Source organism: Homarus americanus, unplaced genomic scaffold, assembly GCF_018991925.1.
Source record: "Homarus americanus isolate GMGI-L3 unplaced genomic scaffold, GMGI_Hamer_2.0 scaffold74, whole genome shotgun sequence".
Classification (NCBI taxonomy): domain Eukaryota; kingdom Metazoa; phylum Arthropoda; class Malacostraca; order Decapoda; family Nephropidae; genus Homarus; species Homarus americanus.
Genome location: NW_024716951.1, coordinates 717,349 through 739,807, shown reverse-complemented (window position 1 = coordinate 739,807; position 22,459 = coordinate 717,349). Strand labels below are relative to the sequence as shown.

At 40.9% G+C, this 22,459-nt stretch overlaps 1 protein-coding gene across 1 annotated transcript; it reads left to right on the top strand.

The window, feature by feature from the left end:
* Positions 1-3,531: 3,531 nt before the first annotated feature.
* On the top strand, positions 3,532-21,444 carry LOC121858548 (dynein intermediate chain 2, ciliary-like). The gene is made up of 10 exons (XM_042355037.1): positions 3,532-3,777; positions 6,912-7,033; positions 12,758-12,938; positions 14,662-14,778; positions 15,202-15,267; positions 17,540-17,576; positions 19,103-19,265; positions 19,423-19,685; positions 20,623-20,856; positions 21,235-21,444. The coding sequence occupies exons 1-10, from the start codon at positions 3,570-3,572 to the stop codon at positions 21,368-21,370; spliced, it is 1,527 nt and encodes a 508-aa protein (XP_042210971.1). The 5' UTR covers positions 3,532-3,569; the 3' UTR covers positions 21,371-21,444.
* Positions 21,445-22,459: the final 1,015 nt, after the last annotated feature.

Below are 22,459 nucleotides of genomic sequence, written 5' to 3'. Positions count from 1 at the left end.
AGATTTCCTTGATATTTTCCGTGATATGGAGCATCTACTTAACAGACCTGTTGGCTATGGTTCACCTCTACCTCACATTCATCAACTGATGAATGCTTTGAAATTCTTTGCAACAAATAGTTTCCGGGTAAGAAATATTCTGGTTACTGAATGAGTTATGGTAAAGTGTCAAAACACTTTTGTGATTAAGGGCCATGAGGATCAAGCGGGTAAATGTAGATAACGCCGACTCTTCTTTACTTTAAGTGTTTCTTTAGGAAAACAATTTTGATGTATTTTAAATATAATTTAATCAATACTGAGTATTAATGAAGGAAAGTCTTTTCTTAACATTAATAATCAGGGGAAATGTGGGGTTAAACCTACCAGGACCGAACCTAGCCAGGTTACTATGCCATGCATTGATTCATCTTGCTTTGGTTATGAATATTGACACCTGTCCCGGATTATATCTATAATTTGTATGAAATTGTTCTTTCTCTATGAATTTCCTTGTTATTATACAACAACACAGCCACCCTGTAACACAGTACCATAAATCATTATAATTTGATCATAAATTGATTGCAATTATAGCAACAAAAGTAACTTATGATGTGCAAGGAGAGATTACTCCTCCTCCGTAAAAACTCGTCGAGTCGTAGTTGCCGCCATAATCTTGTAAACATTACTCTCGATGGTGATTGGTTGTCATAATGGTGTTACTGAAAAGTGATTGGCTTGAATTTCAGTGTTCGAATCCTTGCTCATAACTGAAGAAAATGCAACAGATTACCCGATCCAGAGTTCAAGCCTCTCTTATGAATATGGGTAATCCACTGCAGGAAATCTCGGATCGAGGAATCCCGATTCGCACCCCTGTGCTGAGCTCAAATCCCAGGCTCAAACCACAGTTCTGAATTCGGGCCTCAGCGACAGCGACAGATCCAGGAATATCAAAGGGGGTCTAAGAAGTAGTGGGTAGGGGAACACGGCTAGCACGGCTAGCCCTCCCACCTGATTTTTTAGGGGGGCACTGTAAGCAATTTGAAGCCATTTTTTCACCATGTGCACATGATATTAGGAAATATTCTGAGGTCAATATTAATTACTTTTTACTATATAGAAAACGCCTGAGTACAATACTGCAAAAAAGAAAAGAATTTAAATTTTTGATGAAAAGGAGGGATCTGGTCCCCCCAATGGAGCCACCCCTACAAGTTGTGTTTTCCAGCGAGTCTCGGGTACTATAGTGAGTTTATTCCCAGCTGTAAAAAGATGCCCCAGTGGTAGAGCGGTACCGCTCTTGCCTCGCAAGCAAGATGTCACGGGTTCGATTCCCGGGCAGGTGGAAAGTTGTTTGGACACACTTCCCAGCCTCCCTTGGTCCCTGTTCACCTAGCAGTAAGTAGGTACCTTCTGTAAATCGAAAAGTTGCGAATTCGTATTCAGGGAAAGTTGTTGGAGCTTCTACTCTTGTAACGAACACAATCTGGAGGAGTGGTGACCCGAGGATCACACACCCAACACAGACAAAACCCAATATGTGCGCTGTGAGCTTACCAAATAAGCGCAGTCGTGTAAAGCCACGGCACTATCTCTCCCACTACAATTTCCTCCCTAACCCCCTGCTTCTTCCCCTGTCATCTTCCACGCTCTGACTTTCGCTACCAGCATGTTTTTGGAGCTTCTACTCTTGTAATCTTTCGCTGGCTCTTTCGCTTCTAATACTTGTATCTACATATCTATCTTTCGCTACCAGCAACTTTGGAGCTTCTATTACTGGTATCGTATCAGCAAAGCTGCTTTCATTAGTCCAGGTATCAAAATAAGTACTTTGTTTAATATAGCGGGCTCCGCCCCCGGCTAGGAAGTTACATAAGGTTAGTTAGGTTTTTTTGATTGGTTAAATTAGGTTCTTTTAGGTTCTGTGTATTTTGTATCGTTTTTATTAATCACCATCATCCAAAGAACACCTGTGGAAAATATGAACGAAGTTGAACAAGGAGCTCTGATGTTACCCATCTGCCGCAGGATTACCAAATGTTTAATTTTCAACAAATAATACGATTGATGTAAACAAAAACTGTATCTTCCATCTTGCCAGAGTGCACTAGCCAAGAATGAAGAGTAGCAGGGAGTTCTGGCGGTGAGGGCTGCTGCAAGCCTTCCCATAAACTATTCTACACCTTTTTTTCATAATCCGTTGTACTCTCAAAAAGTGTGAGACTTAAAGTGAAAATATCATACGCAGTATGGTACCTCAATGTGTATTTCTCCTTGACTATTAACAAAGAAAATTGTTAGAAATGCTGAGTTGATTATGTCCTGTATTCGTCACCGTTGCTTCTTGCTTTACTATTTAATAAATATAAATTCCTCCAGGAATGGAATAAGAAAAGGCTGTCTTGGTCGACCGAAAAACCTGCCTCCAAGCTGGAGGATTAATGCAAGGATTGACAGATCCGACTTCAAACCTGGTTTGAACTTGTGCACCAGCATTCAGAATAACGGCAAGATTCAATCATAACTAGATACTTGGTTTAAACCTACACTCGGGTTGAAACCAGTATTTTTAATGTAAATTCAATGCAGATATGAGACTCTTCATGCACAGTTATTCATTTTAAACACATATCTCAAGGTAACATAAGTCATTTCAATAATAAAAGGACCTTGATCAAATTTAACGCAACTCATTTTATTATCAAGTTTATACTGAAATGAGTTAGTTTATACCGTACTATAAACTAACAGCACAATAATAAGTAATGACCTGTGTGGAATAGTAGCTTCAACACTAACGCATTTTTTTTACATTCACTTATTAGTATCCTGAAGGAGCCTTCTGACCCACAATCATTTTTTTTAAATCAAACCCTCACGATTTGGTTCGGGTTATTATTTATTAATCAGACGGTGGTTATTGGAACAGTCGGGATAAGTCTTCGGGTGCCTACCTACACCTGAAGACTTGTCCCGAAAGTTATAACTAGTTATATATAAATAGAAAAAAGTCTGAAATACAATATATGTAAATTAACCCCTAGGCTCCTGGTCTCGTTCTATGTTGTGTGTCTGTAGAGGTTCCTGTCATGTTACTTGACATTTTGATCTTTTACGGGCCTATTTTAATAAAAAATAGGTGTGCCCTGTGAAATTGTGTTGAGAAGTAGATATTTATTTTTCACTCACTCACACCTGCGAGATTCCAAGTCTAATTCTCAGTAGCTTCTGAGCTTTTGTGGTGTCGGCATCTCCCTTGGACTTGACTCACTTTATCATGTGTATATACCCTTCCTCTTATTCCCAAGCACAAGTCTAGTATTGCGATCAATTACTGAATCAGTAATGATTGTTAATAGGCTAATAATAATAACATAGTAAAGCTGTACCTCATATTGCCTACAAATTAGTGTTTACCTCGTTAGTACTGCATCACACACACACACACACACACACACGCCACTTCACGAACGTTCTTAACTCTTCCTAGCCAACCTGTGGTAAGTACATTTATTTATTTTCTGTTTATATCATGCATGGCCAGTTTGTAAGACTAGAATTGGTTTTTTATTTATTTATTTTTAATGTTCCCGAATATACAGTACAAGATTCATAATATACATCTGCCAGATTACAAGTACTGGGAGGACAGCAGTGATGACTTTCGGCCACTGGAGGGTACACTGTTGCCGCTGTGGAAGTTGACTGGATACAAGACCCGCAACTTGCAAGTGGCAGACATCTGTTGGAGCCCTATCTATCCTGACCTTTTGGCTGCTGCCTACACACCAGGTATGTCCTGTGGTGTGTGTGTGTGTGTGTGTGTGTGTGTGTTTATGTACTGTGTGGGGTTTGTGTGTTAGGAAAAGGGAGCGCCAAGATGTGTGCTTGCAGCCTGCGTCACCACATAAATCAACTCACGCACAGCCATTATCCAGCTCATCATACTTTTCACCATCAAAATCACTAAACCCCCAAAAGTCGTATGGCGACAAACAAGTGGCGATGGGGTCAGACAAGTGGCGATGATTGCCGTGAGACTCTAGTCACAACTCTGCACATGGGCGGCATAGATAAGATGATCGTTGATGCACTGGGATCGAGACAGCAGTGCAATCCGCTCCTATCTGTGCGACTGAGCAGCCCTTTCAAAGAGCCACTCTGCTCAACCCACATGGGGAGGAGACTAGAAAATGTGCTCTGAACAGAGCATGCCTAAAAAAAATGGGGAACTGCACCAAAGACGGTCATCCTAAATGAGGTCGAGAACATAACCACAGATCAAAGAAAAAACCAAGTGTACTGTACAACCTCTTATGGTCACTGCATGGAATACCGACACAAATGAGCATCCTGAAAGAAGCACAGCTGTCTATGTATAACATCGACATAGCAGCCAGTAATGAGTCCTGGCTTCTTGACAAGGGTCGACTCAAAGAGCGGGGTCCGGCGATACTTTCTTCTTGTAACGTAGCCTGCTGCGGAGAGAAAGCATTTATGGAGTTGGCTTTGTCATTCGCCAATCCATGCTACATAGGATAATTGAAATACCTGTTGGTGTCAACGAGCGCCTCATTACGCGCCGGGTCTCACTGAATTACTCACGTCATGTTTTCTTCATTAGTACATATGCCCCAACACTGGATGCAGAGGATGACATCAATAAGACCTTTTACCGACGTTGACTGAGCGCTAACTTCTATTCCCAGAACAGATAAGGTTGTGCTCCTAGGTGACTTCAGCGGCAGAGTTGCTGACTTATGGCAGGGAACCATGGGGGCGAAAACAAGATGAAATTCTTCAGATTTCTTGCAGAACAGGTGACAATGGTGCATATGGAATCAAAGGAAGTTTATACCACTTATAGTGAAAAGGTTATCTGTTTATCTGAACAGAATGGTGTCTTTTCCAGAACCTTGCTCGCATGAGGAGACAGATACGGGAATATTTCTCCACACTTCTGATACATCGGCGATCATGAAATTGCCCAGTGGATAGGAGTTGAAAAAGCATTGGCATTACCTAGGTTCTATGTTTTTACTAGGTGTGACGTCTCATTCTTCCCTGGTCTTGGAAGCAAGGACTGCATGGGACATGAGCAGTTTGTCCTAATCTGACAGAAAATTTAAAGACATTCCCTCAAAAACAATAGATTTTGTGGAACATTTTGTGGTGTTTTTATATTATAGTACGAGCCAGGTGTCATCAGTAAAGATAGCTAGAGAGTAATTTTTCTCTAAATCTTGGAGGGCGATTGGAAATATCCCACCAACCCAAGATGCAGTGAAACATCATGGAAAAAGTGTACAAGGCATATTGTTCAAGTACTCTACTGCAAAATATCAACTGTTGGTGCTGATTTTTTAGGTTATGTAAGACTCCATGCCCTTGCATCCACCAGGGGGCGCTCTGCACTGGGTTTCATATTCAGAAATGTTCAGAAAGGGTTAGAGTATTAGCAAACAAAAGTATATTCTTCTGTAAAAAATAAAGTGCACAATTATTCCTATTTCGGTCTCTTAGCCGCCCCACAATCACTACAGATGATCAACGAATCCACAGAATTCCCCCTAAAGTACTCAATCATCCTTTACATCGATGGCTTACTACTGGACACTTGCTCATATGCGGCATGCTGAGGAATGACGTGTTATGCCGAAGAGATGCGTCGCCTTCCGGATTGGGTGAGCACAAGAAGATGTAAACAACAGAGCATTTTGGGATCATCAACTACTCGCTGCACAATGAGCGGAGTGGAATGGTTATCAGCGATTCTCGTTCTGCATTATAGTCGATAGCCTCACCTCGATCCGTTTCATAAAGTCGAAGATGGACGCCCTCTTTATCCACTTTATATGGCTTCCATCCCATGTTGGCCTTCACAAACACGACTATGTAGACCTTACTGGCAAAATCCGCCTGCACCCTCCCTGATGAAGCTACAACCATAACTGTTGGTCGAGTCAAGATGCTCCTCAAAGAAGCTGATCTTCAAATCATATATGAAGAAAGTGCTAGTGATGTTCTTCGCCACTATGATAAATACACAAAATACCGATGCAGTCGGAACAATTGTATGACGTGGCTCAGTGATGTTGTTCTCGTCAGAATCAGACTTGCATGTAGGCCATGTTGGGAATTCTTGATAAATCTTTTGCCCTCGCTCACACTCTTATGTCTAATTTGTGGCGTAGCCTACATATAGGAAACGGATCCTTCAGTACAGTATTACATTTCAGAGTGCAGACCACTTCACTGCTTGTTACCACCTAAATAACCCGTTGCCGAACTCTGTAAATTAATCTTAAACACCAACGTCTTAGACACTATTTTACCGTTGTATCCAAAATTTTGTACCATAAAAAAGACATGCCCTAGCCTAGAGAATCCCTACTCCACCCACTTGTCAAAGCACACTCTTAGGGCGAGAGTTCCACGGTTTCATTACATGGCAATAACTTGCATCAACTAGAAGTCAACTTTGCTTAAAGCCTGTTGTGAAGCTCTCTCTTTGAGGGGAGAATTTATAGTCCTGTTTGACGATCGGCTGGCCTGTTATACAAGATTGTTGTCCCTATATGAAGAATATAAAAGGATGGCGAGTTTTAATACAAAGTTTCGCTAAACAAAACATACCATGATAACCAACACACGAGTAGAATAATTTTACAGTGAGAAGATAATCGCCCCGAAAAAAAATAATTAATTAATAAAAATAAAGACCCTCTTATTCAATTAAATAAATTTACTAAGTACTTCATTCTACCAAAGCTGTGGCTTCATATCAAAATTTTAGCTTCACAGTAACGGAGCGAAATAACTACACTCTTAGGAATAAAGGAAGAATATGATAAAATTAACAAAAAGCCATGTTAAATAATTATGAACGAAACGTAAGTTATTAATGTAATTTTTTTTTCATTCAGGAAGCGGCAGCTTGTATGAGGGGGGCGGACTCTTATGCCTCTACACCCTGAAGAATCCTGGCATCCCTGAACGTTCCCTGCCAACACCCTGCGGGCTTACGTCTGTACAATTCCACCCCACGGTGAGTCCTACCCACAGTTCTACATAATGAGGAATCTCGCCCACTCGCTATGGTTCTACCTCTGAATAGTTCTATATAATGATAAACATTGCCCACACGCTGCGGCCTTATCCACTGCAGTTCTTACACACATCCAGCAGCCGCATTACACAACAGTTACACCAGTATAGGAGAAGTACAAAACAAGGTATATATATACAGAGGGTGAGATCAAGTCCACAATGGTCAGGTATTAGGTAATGACCCTACTAATCTTTAAATGGCACTGCAGCAGTCGGTAGTCAGGTCAGAGGGTAAGCTGACCCAACCTTCTCACCTGGTTACAAATCTTCTTAATTACGAAATTATCCAGTTTGTACATACCATTACACAAATTCATGTTGACTGATTCGGTATGTTTAATGAGACTAGTTTCTATAATGTTCCTACTGTCAATTGAATCACAAGGTAATATTGAGGAGGCATTATCCCAGTCAATGCAATGCTTGTTATCCCTCAAATGAACAAACAGAGCATTGGATTCCTGGCCTGTCCTAACACTATATTTATGTTGTTTAAGTCTAGTTACAAGATCTTTACCTGTCTGGCCTAAGTAAAACATATTACATTCCTTGCAAGGAACCTTATAAATGCAGCCACCTGTATTGTTGGGGGAGTTCTTGATTAACATTTGTTTAACAGTGCATGAGTTTTTAAATGCCACATTGACGTTCCAGGTTTTTAGTTGTAAAGGAATTTGAGAGAAATTTTTGTGAAATGGTAATACTAAGAGATTCTTATGGTCATGGGTGGGCTTGGGATCGGTTCTATAGAAAGATTTCTTAGTAATGTTAAGGTGAGAGTGGATCACCCATTGCCATACCAAATTTTTGAGCATCATATTCTCCGTTAAATTCAAATTTACAATCCTTAATACATAGTTTGATGAGTTCGATGAAGTCATCAAAATATTGTAAATGTTATGAGATGAATGTGGTCTCTATGCTCTCTGCATTGTAGTGCTTCAATAGCACATCGTGAGTCAGTGTGTATTACAATGCCTTGTTGACTGTTTATGGAAGCGTGTCTTAGGGCTCCAAGTATGGCAGCTAGCTCAACTTGCAAAGTAGAGCATCCATCTGAGGTTCTCCAAAGGGACGTGTTACCTCCTTCTATGGTGAAGGCTGCTCCTGCCTTCGTACTGGTGGTCTCTATGGAACACGTCTGTATAATACACTGTATTATTGTGAGGTGTTAGAGCCTTCACGTTTCTCTCTGCTACCTGTCGGAGCTCATGTGGGTTACAGTCAGCCATTCTTGTCCCAGTTTGTAGAATGTTGAAGACTGCTGGCGGGGACTCCCACAGTGCTAGGGTGCTGTAGTCTGGACTCAATGTATCAGGTCCTTTGCTGAGGATTGTGTCTTTCGATTCCAGTCAATTTACAGCGTCAGCTGCACACAATAGCCATGTTTTCTTGTTAAAGACATCTCTGTTAAGGTTCAGTGCTCGTAAGAGTCGATTCTTGATGTCACTTTCCCGAGCCCTTGTAAACAGTTTTGTTTCAAAGCTCGCTGTTAATCGTTCCGTTCTGGTTTGGAGAGGGGAAGTTTAAATATAGGTCAGACCGATATATGAGCGATATGGGTTGGGTATAAACGGGGCTGCCTAGTATAGCCAATAGGCTCACTGCAGTTTCCTCCATTCTTATGTTCTTATATTAGAGGCGGGGAGTAATGTTGACTGATGTCAGACAGGATCTGTTGCTGGTAGTTAAGAGCTTCTGGGGGGAAATGAACGAAGCTCTACTGTTTAGATATCATGTCGCCCTTCAGCGTGAAAGTGTGTTGGTGGCTGGCAGGTGTGACGGGGCCGTTATGGTGTACGATGCTCGCCTCGGTCTGTTCCCAAGAGTGATTACGTCCTCCACCACCACTGGCAAGCATCTCCTTCCCGTGTACCAGGTACTGTTGTCCTCACTCTCTGTTCTGCATGTTCAATCTAGTAAATATAAGTATTACCACTCTTACGTAACTCGTACGCATAACCACAACAAATCCTGCTACCAGATCCAATTTTCAGGTAACATTGATATAATCATCACTTTAAAGCAATATTTACAACCGTCAGTATTGTTTAAGCGATGTTCAGCACTGTTATCAATGCTACAGGTAAATCTCACCTCCAATAAAAGGTTTCAGGTAATATGAACACCATGATGGAACTATGTTGACAATCATGAATACCTTTCTGGATATAAGAACATAAGAAAATAAGGAGTCTGCAATAGGCCGGTTGGCCTGTGCAGTGTGCATGGCAGCTCCTGTCGAGAGTTACTACCACACTCTATCATCCATGAATCTATCTAGCCTCCTTTTGAAACTTTCCAGAGTTCCAGCACTTACTACAAAGTTGCTAAGCTTGTTCCACTCGTCCACCACCCTATTTGTGAACCAGTTTCTTCCTATCTCCCTCCAAAACCTAAACTTATCCAACTTGAATCCGTTGCTCCGAGTCCTATCCTGCTCGGATATTATAAGAACTTTATCTATATCCCCTTTATTGATTCCTTTCACCCACTTAAATACTTCTATCATATCTCCCCGCACTCTTCGTCTTTCTAGGGCATGCAAGTTAAGTTTCTTTAGCCTATCCTGATATGGAAGGTTTCTAAGTCCCGGAATCATTTTTGTCATTCTTCGCTGCACCGACTCTAGTGAATTTATAACCATTCTATAATAGGGGCACCAGAACTGAACCGCATTATCGAGGTGTGGCCTGACTAGCGCAAGATATAGTTGCAATAAGACCTCTGCACTCTTGTTACTTACACTTCTAGATATAAAACTCAATACTCTGGTTGCCTTATTTCGAACATTAACGCACTGTTTTCTAGGCCGTAGGTCCGTAGGTGTTATATGTAGTGATGATGGATGATGTTATATGTACTGATGATGGATGGTGTTATATGTAGTGATGATGATGGACGATGTTATATGTAGTGATGATGGGTGGTGTTATATGTAGTGATGATGGGTGGTGTTATATGTAGTGATGATGGGTACACAATAAAATAATAGTTTAATGCTAAAAAAATTTACTTTGCTGTACCGTTGTAGTGGAACTTACATACACCGTTAATGAACTATTGATGGAAGAAGTTTTGGGGACTGGACAGTGAGACAATGTGGAGCCTCCCGAAGGGTGGCGTCCTACCGTAGCCTAGCGAATGAGCTGCCCGGACCTCGCTGCAGTCTTCAAGCTTTCACGGGAAGATGAGTTTGCTCAAATACTCCTGTATGTTGACGTACCCAAGTTCTACGTATGGCAGGCTTCAAATGAAAAAGTTCCAGAGAAGAGCTCAAGGATTCAATGTTGAAGGATATCCAGGGATAAAGTCAAGCAATGCTTTGGGACGTGTCTACACGGTTCACCCCAACAACTTTGAATGCTACTGTTTGAGATTATTTTTGCACCACATCCGTGGCTCAACATCACATGCAGCACTCAAGACAGTGAATGGACAAGTCTGCAGAACCTATTAGGAAGCGTGCAATCTCCTTGGCCTACTGGAAGATGATGGTCACTGGAATGACACATTAGAAGAGGCAGCAGCTACTCAATCGCCAATGAGAATGAGGAACCTGTTTGCCATCATCATTACTACATGTGGACTTTCCAACCCAAGCCAGCTCTGGAAAAACCACCAAGAAAGTCTTTCAGAGGATCTGCTTCATCAAGCAAGAAGAGAACATCCTGGTCAAGAGATAGAGTTCATGGATGACATGTTCAACAGGGCTCTGATCATGCTGGAAGACAAAGTGATGGAGCTATACGGAAAAAACATGACTGATTTTGGATTGCCTTCCCCAGACCGAGGAGAACCAGTAGCTGCAAACAGGGAGTTCCTCAGAGAGACAGACTACTCAGTTGAAGTTCTGGTGAATTTTCTTAAAGAAAGTGAGACTCACCTGGTGCCTGATCAAGCAAATTCTTATGAACAGATCTTGCAAGTGATACAAGCGGAGCAGGGAGGTATGATCTTTCTCGATGCATCTGGCGGGACAGGAAAAACATTCCTGATCAACCTTCTGTTGGCCAAAGTACGTCATCAGGGGAAAATTGCTCTTGCTGTGGCATCCTCAGGCATTGCTGCAACACTACTAGAAGGAGGACGTACTGCACACTCAACTTTTGAACTGCCTCTCAACCTCGCTCAAAATGAGAATCCAGTGTGCAACATCAAAAAAGGATCGGCAAAGGCAAAACTCTTAGAAAAATGCAGCCTCATAGTCTGGGATGAATGCACTATGTCTCACAAGTTAGCGTTTGAAGCATTGGACAGGACCTTGCAAGACATACGAGAAAATGACCATCTCATGGGTGGCATTACAATGGTCATTGCTGGAGACTTTCGCCAGACCCTACCTGTCATTCCTCGAAGCACTCCAGCTGATGAACTGAATGCGTGCCTCAAGGCATCATACCTTTGGAGAAGTGTTCAGACACTCACCCTATCCACAAACATGAGAGTACATCTACAAGGAGATCAGGATGCTGGACGGTTTGCAAACCTTCTACTACAGATTGGGAATGGAACTTTCCCTGTTGATTCAGAAGGACAAATAATCATTCCTCAAGGATGTGGAAATGTTGTAAAGTCCTCAACTGAGCTCACTAACATGGTCTACCCAAACATTATCCACCACTACAAGGATCACAAGTGGCTGCGTGAACGCGCAATTCTGGCACCAAAGAATGAAACAGTGGCTGAAATCAACATGACTCTACTCAGACAGCTTCCAGGCAGTGAGACCTCATTCAAATCTGTTGATACAGTAATCGACCAGGACCAAGCAGTCCAGTACCCTGCAGAATTCCTTAATTCTTTGGAGCCCGCTGGAATGCCTCCTCACCACCTCCCTCTCAAGATTGGAACTCCTATAATGCTCTTAAGAAATCTTGAACCACCAATCCTCTGCAATGGCACAAGGCTGGTGGTGAGGAACATGTCACATGTACTGGAAGCTACAATACTGACAGGAAAAGCTAAAGGAGAGGACGTTTTTATTCCAAGGATACCTCTCATCACCACTGACCTGCCATTTGAGTTCAAGCGACTTCAGTTCCCGGTTAAAGTAAGCTTTGCCATGACCATCTACAAAAGCCAGGGACAGTCCCTAAAGATGGTTGGCCTAAACCTGGTGTTTCCTTGCTTCTCTCATGGACAGTTCTATGTTGGATGCTCCAGAGTGGGAACTGGCAAATATCTGTACATACTTGTTGCTAATGGCCAAACCAAAAATGTGGTCTACCGTAATGTACTACAGTGAGACAATGTGGAGCCTCCCGGAGGGTGGCGTCCTATCGTGGCCTAGCGAAATCGCCGCCCTCAGGGCGGCGATTTCGCTAGTACCCTATAAAACAAAATATGGCTCTTACATAATGTTTTAACCAAAGCTAAATAACACTGATAACAAGAAACCTTGTAAATCAAAACATTATACAATTGATATTTAAATACAGGCCGTGAACCACCCTCATTGATATTGGTCGTTCTCGGGCATCACCTAATTAGTCAACCACAGACAGCTGTGTGTGCCAACACATGACACTAACCTTTTCCTTTTCTAGTTTTAATTTCTTTCTCTTATTTTTTCGCCCCCTAGGCCCCGTTGTGGGTCGATGACCTGTGTGCGGGTGGGTTTATTCACCGTAAAAAAACAAAAAAAAATCTCTGGTCCCAGGTAACGTGGGTGCCAACAGACCCAGGTCAAAACCTCAGCTTCTACTCCGTGTCAGAGGACGGCCGGGTGTCGGAATGGACTGTACGGCCTTCATCGCTGGAAGTTACGGACGTGCTGAAATTCCATGGGCCTGTTCAGTCGTTCAGAAAATCGCCAGCCTCAGCCCCGCTGCCTCTAGAGGGTGAGTACTGTACCGCATTATTATTGGTCTGATCTTCTGCATCAAGATCTTGTTATGTAAAGTTACCTTAGACAGATATTTCCCCCATTTGGTGATGCTTACATTAATGTTGCACGGTCGCAATGCCAAATTTATGAGTGAATGGGTATTCTAACGGTTGAAGTTGATTGGGGGACAAGTTCTGGTGCTGGACGTCAGGAGATGGGGTTAGGGGAGAGTCCCAGTCCCAAAGGTAAACTGAGGGTTATCCCACCTCCATATTATCGTGTTAAATAAGTAATTCTCCTCATTCTTATTTTGATATTTCATGACAACTGAGCACACCTGTGAAGATGAACCCCACACCTGCCACGACCACAGCACCCCACACCTGCCACGACCACAGCACCACACACCACGATGCATGTCTACCAATTTCCACATTTATATTTAGTGTCTCTTACGGTCTGTATACTATGCTTGCCGGTTTTACGCGATTAAAATAAAAATTACAGATTACATTGTATAACTATTTATTGATAGTCATTTATACAGGTGGTGTCAGAGTGGAGTCATACATAGAGATGATCATATCAAAAGTATTATACAGTTAGTACACGAAGGGATGCATTTTAGCTGTGATATAATGTGTCCTTTTATGTATCAATAAAGAATGACATTTTGCATATAATCAATAAGAACTTCCTACTGATAGACATTAGGTTCACCTTCAATGCAGGGCCGTGGGGCACATTAACTGCAACTTATAATAATATAGTATTGCCAACATAATATTGTAATGTCTGTATTTTATTTATTGGATTATTTACGTATGTACGTAACAGTAACTTCTAGTAACAGTGTAAGACAGTGATGGGGGAGAACAAATTATCTCTACCGTTACCAACTGTTAAGTGACTGTTACTGTTGTATGACAACTACTTGTGAAGCTGTCATGTGTGTAACAACCTTGCTGGATGGTCACACTTGTAACAGGCACTGGTGAAGCTGTTACCTTATATTCTAGCCGAACTAGAACATAGATAAATGTTTATTGGGTTTTCGTAGCGAAACCCAATAGTTCCTTTTCTTAGTTTATGATCAAAAGAGTCTCTGTACACTGTCCAACGGATAATCGCCGTAATAGTCACTGTGAGGGCTAGGGGAAGGACGGAGCTATCATGGATAGGCTCTGAGGACATCCAACTGTAGTGAGAACTGAGTAAATACTGCCCAGGAGTCAAGCCCAAGATGTCATCACCAACCCTCCAACTGACAAATTCGCAGCTCTACGAGATGCTCTCAAGAGGCGATACCAGCGGCCTGGCGCCAGTCTCCTGCAAGACCTAACAAGTCTAAGAAATTAGACTACTGGCCACATACACTACGGTACAAGAGCACAACAGAATCCGAGTCAACAGTCCTGATGATTACTTTTCTGCATCCTTCATGTGCTCCGTCTGCAGCATCCAGAACTATACGGATGAATGACTCCTCATGTGAACATGGTTATAGTCCTTCTGTTGGATAGGTTGGTTCCAAGCATATTGCATGGGTTCTTGATATGTGACCAATACAATACCTGGAAACTCTTTCAGGTTGGCCTGGATACTGATAAGAGTGAATAGCTCTTTCTTATTTGCACTCTCAAAGAGAGACTGGCCAATTTCCTTTGAGCTTTTGTCCTCCCTAAACACGTCGTCTGTTACCATGTTCCTTTTTTTCCTCTTGTTCCTGGTTTCAGAATACTGTATCTGCTTTGTATACATCAAACACCATGTCAACACGTCTCACAGAGCCATGAAATTGCCGCCTGATGTATTTGATGATCTGGTGAAGATAATCATCAAAACTCTTGCAAGTATCTGGCGTAACAATGTTAACAGTTGCTGCACCATCAAGAATTACCATATCTGCATATGTTGGAAACGGGAACTGTCACGTTGTGGTACCAAGTCTTCGAGAAGAGGAAATATGTAACTTAATTAAAATTCTCATATCTCTATAGACAGATAATAATGGGGGTTTGTTACATTTATTAGTTACTATTATAGTTTGTATGTATTTGAAGTGAGAACACATTATAAGAGTAAGTCTGCTATGTGTTACCATAGAGCAAGAATTGGTCACATCGAGGTGACAAGAGTCCCCATTTTACTTGATAACTTGGATTTCAGAATGAATGACAGTGTCTGAAAACATATATAAAGCCACAAAAATAAAAAGTATAACTGCAAAATAAGCCGAGAAATTGCATATTTTAATGTGATATCACGGCCACCAGCAGGCAGATACAGATTGCCTCCAATATTTAACATGTTCCTCGTGGGTCCGAGTATCAGTGTACAAAGTAAGTTGCTTTAGTCAAAAAGTGCATGATTTTTTCCTTTATCCTCTGGACTATATCAACGTATTCACACACACGCCGAGACCCTTCACTATGAACGTATCCATGTGATCGTGGGTATTTTATATCACACAATTGTTTTAAATTAGTTCTGGAACTCTTAGGTGGCCGGGCTGATGTAAACACTTATTCTGGAGTTTCTTTATTACAGAAGCGGCTTTATACACAGGCACTTAGTTTGGGAGAGAATGTATTGTAAATTCTCTTCAGGGGAAGTGTTTTGACTACACTTTTATAGAACACTTAAGTGAGGTGTTCACGCTCCTGTAAGTGGCAAGTTTCTGCCCTCGTCTCACACTCAGACCATGAGAGAGGAAGGAGAAGCAGGCTGCTGTCATTAGTAAGCTTCACCTCGCTCGACTCCTGATGAATTCATAGACTCGGCATGTATAACATGAACAACTACCGAGTCATTGTTGAAGTGCTTAGTGAATAACTACGGAGTCATTGTTGAATAACTTGGTGAATAACTACCGAGTCATTGTTGAATAACTTGGTGAATAATTTGGTATTATACATTTGGGTGTATATTTATAAAACGCAAATGGTGCGGTTACACCCACCCACTAGCTGAAACTCTTAATTTTCAACTTGTCCACATACTAGCCGATACCCTTCACTATACGTATCCCCCCCCCCCCAAAAAAAAAAGCGGAGACCCTTCATAATCAACGTATCCAAACACGAGGAACATAAGACCAATAGAATAGAAGAAGGTGCAGCGGGCCTATTGACCAGCCTCGTTAACACCCAACCCCTATTGCTCACACACTGTTACGCCGTCTCTTAATTTACTTAAATATCCAGGTTCTAGGCGTAACCAAACAAAAAGTGAAGTAAATTAAAAGGGAATCAAAATAAATAAAGTAAACCTTTAAGAATTTAATTAATTAAATATTAACACAATAAAGAGCCTCGTAGGCTGTCACAACAAATTGATTCACCATCGAAACTTTTAAGACACAAGTGATACTAAACATCGAAACATCAAAAGAATAAAAATAAAGCATTGGATTACGTTAACACTGCATAAACATATAAAAACTAACACTGAAATTAACTAACGTGAAACAACACTGAATTACTTAAAAGTAACTAAGCAAATACTGATGGACACAAATAGAGACATAAATAGGTACTCACATAGATATACCACATTGGTGGCGACAGGAACAACACAAATAAATTAAGTATAAGTAACAGGTGACGAGTGTCACTCAAAGGATGTGAACTGTATGACAAGAGGACTGAACTAACTCAAGTCAGTTGGTGGGTCCTATATATAAGGTCGGCTCCCGCCACGCGACCCGCCGGTGGGTCGTTTAACGATGCAGATGGTCGTTAGAGAACAAAGAAAGCTGGTTACAATACTAAATAAATAAATAAGATGGGCTTGAACAAATAATAACAGTTAAAACCTTAACAGCACAGGTTAAGGTGACTAGAATATATAATAGTAAATATAACACATCATTACAGGAATAATATGGAACAACATGGGAGCATGTTATATATATATATAAATAGAAAAATACGACACGGTCGTAACAATACCTATCCAACTTATATTTGAAGCCATAGTGTTCGATTTAATGTTGAATTTCGGTAACTTGTTCCGCTCATCCACTACTCTATTACCAAACCATTGTTCAGCTATCTCTTGCCAAAATCTAAATGTGTTTAATTTAAACCATTGCCAATAGTTTGCTTCTGGTTGGATAGCTTAAGTACCTTTGTTATTTCACATTTGTTTTACCCTGATTTCCATTAATACACCTTGATTATATCGCCCCTCACCTCTCGAGGGACTGCCAATACACATGCTTTAATCTGTCTCTATACTCATTGGTCCTAATGCCCAGGGCTATTTTTGGCATCCTTCTCTGAATGTTTTCTACGGATTCGATATCCATTCTGTAGTAAGGTGACCAGACTTGATCAAGTAAGGTCTAACAAGTGCAAGATATAGGTTTAGGATAACTTCGCTAGTCATGTAAGTAACACTCCTTTGTATGAATCCGATTACTTTGTTAGTATTGTTTTGAGCAAATATTCATTGTTGTCTTGGGTTAAGATTCCTACCTATCATTACTGCTAAATCTTTCTGACAGTTAGATCTCATTATAATGACGCTGTTCATCTGATTTCTCTATTTACATCTCCTAGGCTAAGTTCTTTATATTTCGCCTGATTAAATTTCATCTTCCTTTTTCAGACCATGAGGACATTTCTTTAGACATTCGTGTGGTTGTGTAGAGTCCTTATCAGACTTAATTACACACCCTATTTTAGTGTCATCAAGTTTACTTATGCTGCTCTCTAAGCCTACATCCATGTCGTTTACGTATAACATAGACAGTAATGGTCCAAGTACTGAGCCTTGGGGTCATTAGTGCTTACTCTCTGTTTCCTGTCCTGTAACCACGCCCTAGTTCAATTTAGGATATCTCCCTCAATTCCACGAGCCTCCACTTTACTTGTTAGTTTCCCGTGAGGGAAAACTCTGTCGAAGGCTTTGTTTAAGTCGAGGTAAACTTTACCATAATCGTGTCCGTCAACCACTGATTCCAAAACAATTGAAAAAATGATAATAGATCTGTCAGACAAACATCCACTTGTGAAGCCATGGTGGGAATCATTGACTAACTTCTGTTTCTCGAGGTGATTTCAAATTGAGTTTGAAATTATTGCTTCCAACAATTTGCCAACAATTTCTCTGCCATTATCAGTTACCTCGCCATTATCTGACTATTGGTCCAATCTTGTCTTTTGTTTTAGTTTGATACATTTGAAAGAATCCTGTATGGTTTGAATTCACCTCCTTTGCTATCTTCAGTTCATTATTTTGTGAGGTTATCGTGGTCAGGACCATGACAAACTGGGGTCACCGTCTGTGGGCACTTTGTGAGGTCACACTACTTACACCCTCTCGGTGAGGTCATGTAGCTCACCCCCAAACATACCACTAGTTCTCTCAGCTGCCTTTTCAACCTGTCTTTGCTTCTGACATTAAGTTCTATTTTGAATCTCATTTTGTTGTTATCTCCGTAAGCTAGTTCGTTCCCTACATTGACATAACTAATGAGGTTTATTCTGCTAGAGAGAACTAAATCTAGTATATTATTCCCGCGGGTTGGCCTACTATACAGACTTTGCTCTGTCTGAATGCACTACACATTTCATCTCAAATAAGTTGCCCAACAGCCCTATTCAGATTAGAAGGCCTATATACGAGTATCACTCCTATGAATAATTTTCCCTAATGTCGGTTACGTCTTTCCATGTTGTTTCTGTATTTAATTCAGTTTTTATTTCCTTATTGATTCCACACTTCATTTTATCCCGGACATAGATTGCTCCTGCACTTCTTTTCCTACTCTACCTATCAGTAGGAAATAATTTGTAACCTTTAATTTGGTACTCGACAGGTAACTCACATGAGTCTAAGTTAATCCATTTTTCTGTGAATTTTATTGTATCGATTTTTTGGGTACATACCAACGCCCTGATTTCATCTATTTTATTTCTCATAATTCTACTGTTCCAGTTTGGTTTGAACTCTCTGACTAAGTTAGCGATATCATCATTCCTACCATAGCATGATTTCTCTGTAACCTTTCGTTATGTATCCCCGTGTCCACTGCACCTTACCTGTGAATCCCCAACAATTAAGGGTTTTTACCTTCCCTGTCGGCTTTGACTTTAACCGTCCATTTCGTCCTCCAACGGATTAAAAGAGTTAATACAGTTAACTAATATACTGACTCTCGTTAAAAAGTCCCTCTCCTCACTACCTCCCACTGGATTATGTTGCCGTCAGACACAGACTCTCCCCAGGTCGCATCTTCGTCCTTCAGCCTCGCAATCTCTTCATTCGGCCACACATTTTCGCCCCTTACCTTCTCAAGCTCAGCCTTCCGGGAGGAATAGAGCTGTTCCCAGTTAGTTGACATGGTAACACTCGCCGAGATCCTTCACTATCGAAGTATGAACACATTAGCTGAGACCCTTCACTGTCAACATATCCACAGACTAATTGAGACTTTTCACTGTCATTGAGTCCACACTATCTGAGACCCTTGACCCTCCTGCATCATTATTCATATACACACACTCACTTCACTGCCTGCAGGAACAGCAACGTGTGTAGCATTCAAGCCTGAGGACAACTCCCTGCTGCTGGTGGGTGTGGACACAGGCGTTGTGTTGGAAATACGTCTCTCATCATCCAATTATGCTCACACCCGCTACCCTGCCCACACCGCCCCTGTCAGATCAATTGTTTGGAACGGCCACCATCACCAGGTGTTTGCTACTTGTTCCTTGGACTGGATGCTCAAAATTTGGCTGCAGCACTATACGTAAGTTACTCTATCTCGGTTTATTTCATCACTGCCATTTGTTTCTGATATCTGACTACAAGTTGCTCCTAATGACTGACTGCTTCTGTATCTTTATTACTTTCACTTATGTCTGGTTGTAGCACCACATAAATTCCTCTTTATATGATACTGCAGCACTAAGTTTATGACAGTAAATGGGTCAAAGACACCGTAAGTTACGCCTAATATCTAGCTGTAAAATCATCATAAGTTGCTCTCAGTACATAACTGCAGCACTATCATAAGTTGTTCCTACTATATTAACGCAACGTCACCTTAAGATACTCCTGTTATCTGGCAGTTTTGTTGTAGTCTGTAAAATATCATGGCTCCTTGCTAAAGCTAACTCAGAACAGTTAACCTCCCACTATTACCGGGATAGCGTGACACTGCAGCTCCCACAGTACCTCTTTCGGTAATGGGGATATGGAGAACTGATACGCCAAATATTTACTATAATATGTCAACAGTGATACCTTAAACTTTATAGTATCTACCCTATTATTAAACAGATTGATTCACTAATTTTTCCTATACTGACTAGTGACTGGGCTGCAAGCGTTCTGACGGCTCGGTCCTGGGTCAGTCCTCTATTGCTCAGTCTGTACTCTGGAGTAGAATGAGATGTTAAGTGTTGGAAAGTCAGATTTAAAAAAAAGAAAATTCGACCGGTTGAAAATACAGCTGAGAGAAGGAGTTAGGTTTGGAGGTGAACTACATGACCTTACGAGAGTGTAAATAAAGTGACCCAATTTACCAGGTAAACTGACTACGATAACCTTTTAAGTGCAAAAAACTGCATTTCAATATTTTATGCCATTTGCACATAATATATGTTTGAAAACAGAACGGGACTTTATGGGCACCCTGTATTGTCTTTTGAGAGGCAAGTGACAAGTGTCCTTTTTACTTGCAGGTGCGCCCTTGTGACACTAGATCTGGGGGCCCCCGTGGCGGAGTTAACTTGGTGCCACTACAGCAGCAGCGTCATCGTCGGTGTGACGGAGGACGGCCGTGTTCATGTGTACGATCTGTTCCTTCGTAAATGTCGGCCACTGTGTGTGCAGAACCTGCTGCAGAGGCGACGCTCACGGCTAGTGTGTGTCGCTCTCAGTCCTTTTCACCCCGTCTTGTTGGTGGGTGGGGACAGGTGAGTGATGTGTGTGGGCGGGGATTGTTTCATATGCCTGATTGGCAGAGACATCTTATTCTTGCTGATGAACAACAGTACTTTATGATAGGAGGGGACAGGTGTTTATGATAGGAGGAGACAGTTGTTTATGATAGGAGGAGACAGCTGTTTATGATAGGAGGAGACAGTTGTTTATGATAGGAGGGGACAGCTGTTTACGTTAGAAGGAAGCAGGTGTTAATATTAGGAGTAGACATTTCTGTATATCAGGTAAACTTCAGACCATAAAGTTCTCTTCAGGTTATGTTATATAGAACAGTGAAAATGAAATGGATGTTGTAGTAGGAATACCTCTGACTATATTATGCATAATAATATATACTATGTCTCCGGCAGAGGCTACCTGGTTACCCTCAAGCTGTCGCCCAACCTGAGGAGGCCCCACAAGGAAGCAAAAGGGGCCGACGAGGTCAAACTGAAGGAGATTGAATTGTCTAAGATGGATAGAATTATCGCCACTACCAAAACCTAAATGAAGATATTTTTGTCTTGATTGTATATTCTTTTAATTATTATTTTTTTGTGATTAAAACCATCAGTGCGAAACCTCGATGTTCTATCTCCGACTTATCTGCCCTCATAAATATTATCTTTCTGTCCAGGTTATAACATTTCAAGGTACTAACTTCACTATAACAAAGAATTATTCCTCTACCATATGTAAGTCTGGTAGTGAAAGTAAAGATAAAATACTTCTCTGGTTTCAACGACAAAGAAGATCAGCGGCCATTGGGTTGTTGGTCACAATATTAAGATTTATTAAAAGGACAGTAAGAAAATTAATAATCTGAACAAGTGGTGTAAAGAGGAATCAACAATTACAGCACACCCTCGGTAAACAGCTGTAGCAAAGCATTGTAACATGTTCCCCAAAAGTACATGCAGTATTAGTCTTGCATCATCATTATACTGTATATAAAACGGAATTCCATCAATTCTTTAGAGATTAAAACTTTTTGTGCCGCTTACACCAGTATACAAAAGATAAGCTGACTCTAAGCTTATGAGTTCATTAACCTCTCTCGATTAATATTTATTTTAGATCTTATCTCAGGAACAATTTTATCCAAACTCTTGGTTCTGCATTAATTACGTCAATACTATTAATCTCTTATCTTTCTTAAAATTATCTTGTTACTTCAATATTTTTTTATGCAATTATCCTCTCAGCAATTGTAGGAGCTGTTAGAGGAATTAACCAAAGACGTTCACGTTGCGAATCCACAACCAACCATGGAACGCTCACTTGTAACAATATATATACTATATAACGCTAAATAAAGAACACCTCCAACTGTGCTTTAAAATACAACGCAACTTTTTTGCTATAAAACAATAACTTTTTGTTTCTATTGTGATAATTTAGTGGACATTAATTCGCATATGTAATAAAATTGCTGTGATTTATTTCAGAGGTGTTTTACCCTCTACCTGGATAGTTTTCTTGCAAAATCTTCATTAGTGTTGGTGACACGACATGACTTTTATAAGATTTGATAACAGTCTCTTTATGGTACAAAATACTCAATGTTTTCGGGTCTTCTAAGGGAAGTTTTCCTTA

Bases quoted from the DNA above. Each gene is read 5' to 3' on its own strand.
- LOC121858548 (XM_042355037.1), top strand. From the start codon at position 3,570: ATGTTCCCGAATATACAGTACAAGATTCATAATATACATCTGCCAGAT. The intron at 12,939-14,661 runs GTGAGTACTGTA...TCCTGGTTTCAG, and splicing joins AGCCCCGCTGCCTCTAGAGG to AATACTGTATCTGCTTTGTA. The intron at 19,266-19,422 runs GTTAGTTGACAT...TCCTGCATCATT, and splicing joins GAGGAATAGAGCTGTTCCCA to ATTCATATACACACACTCAC.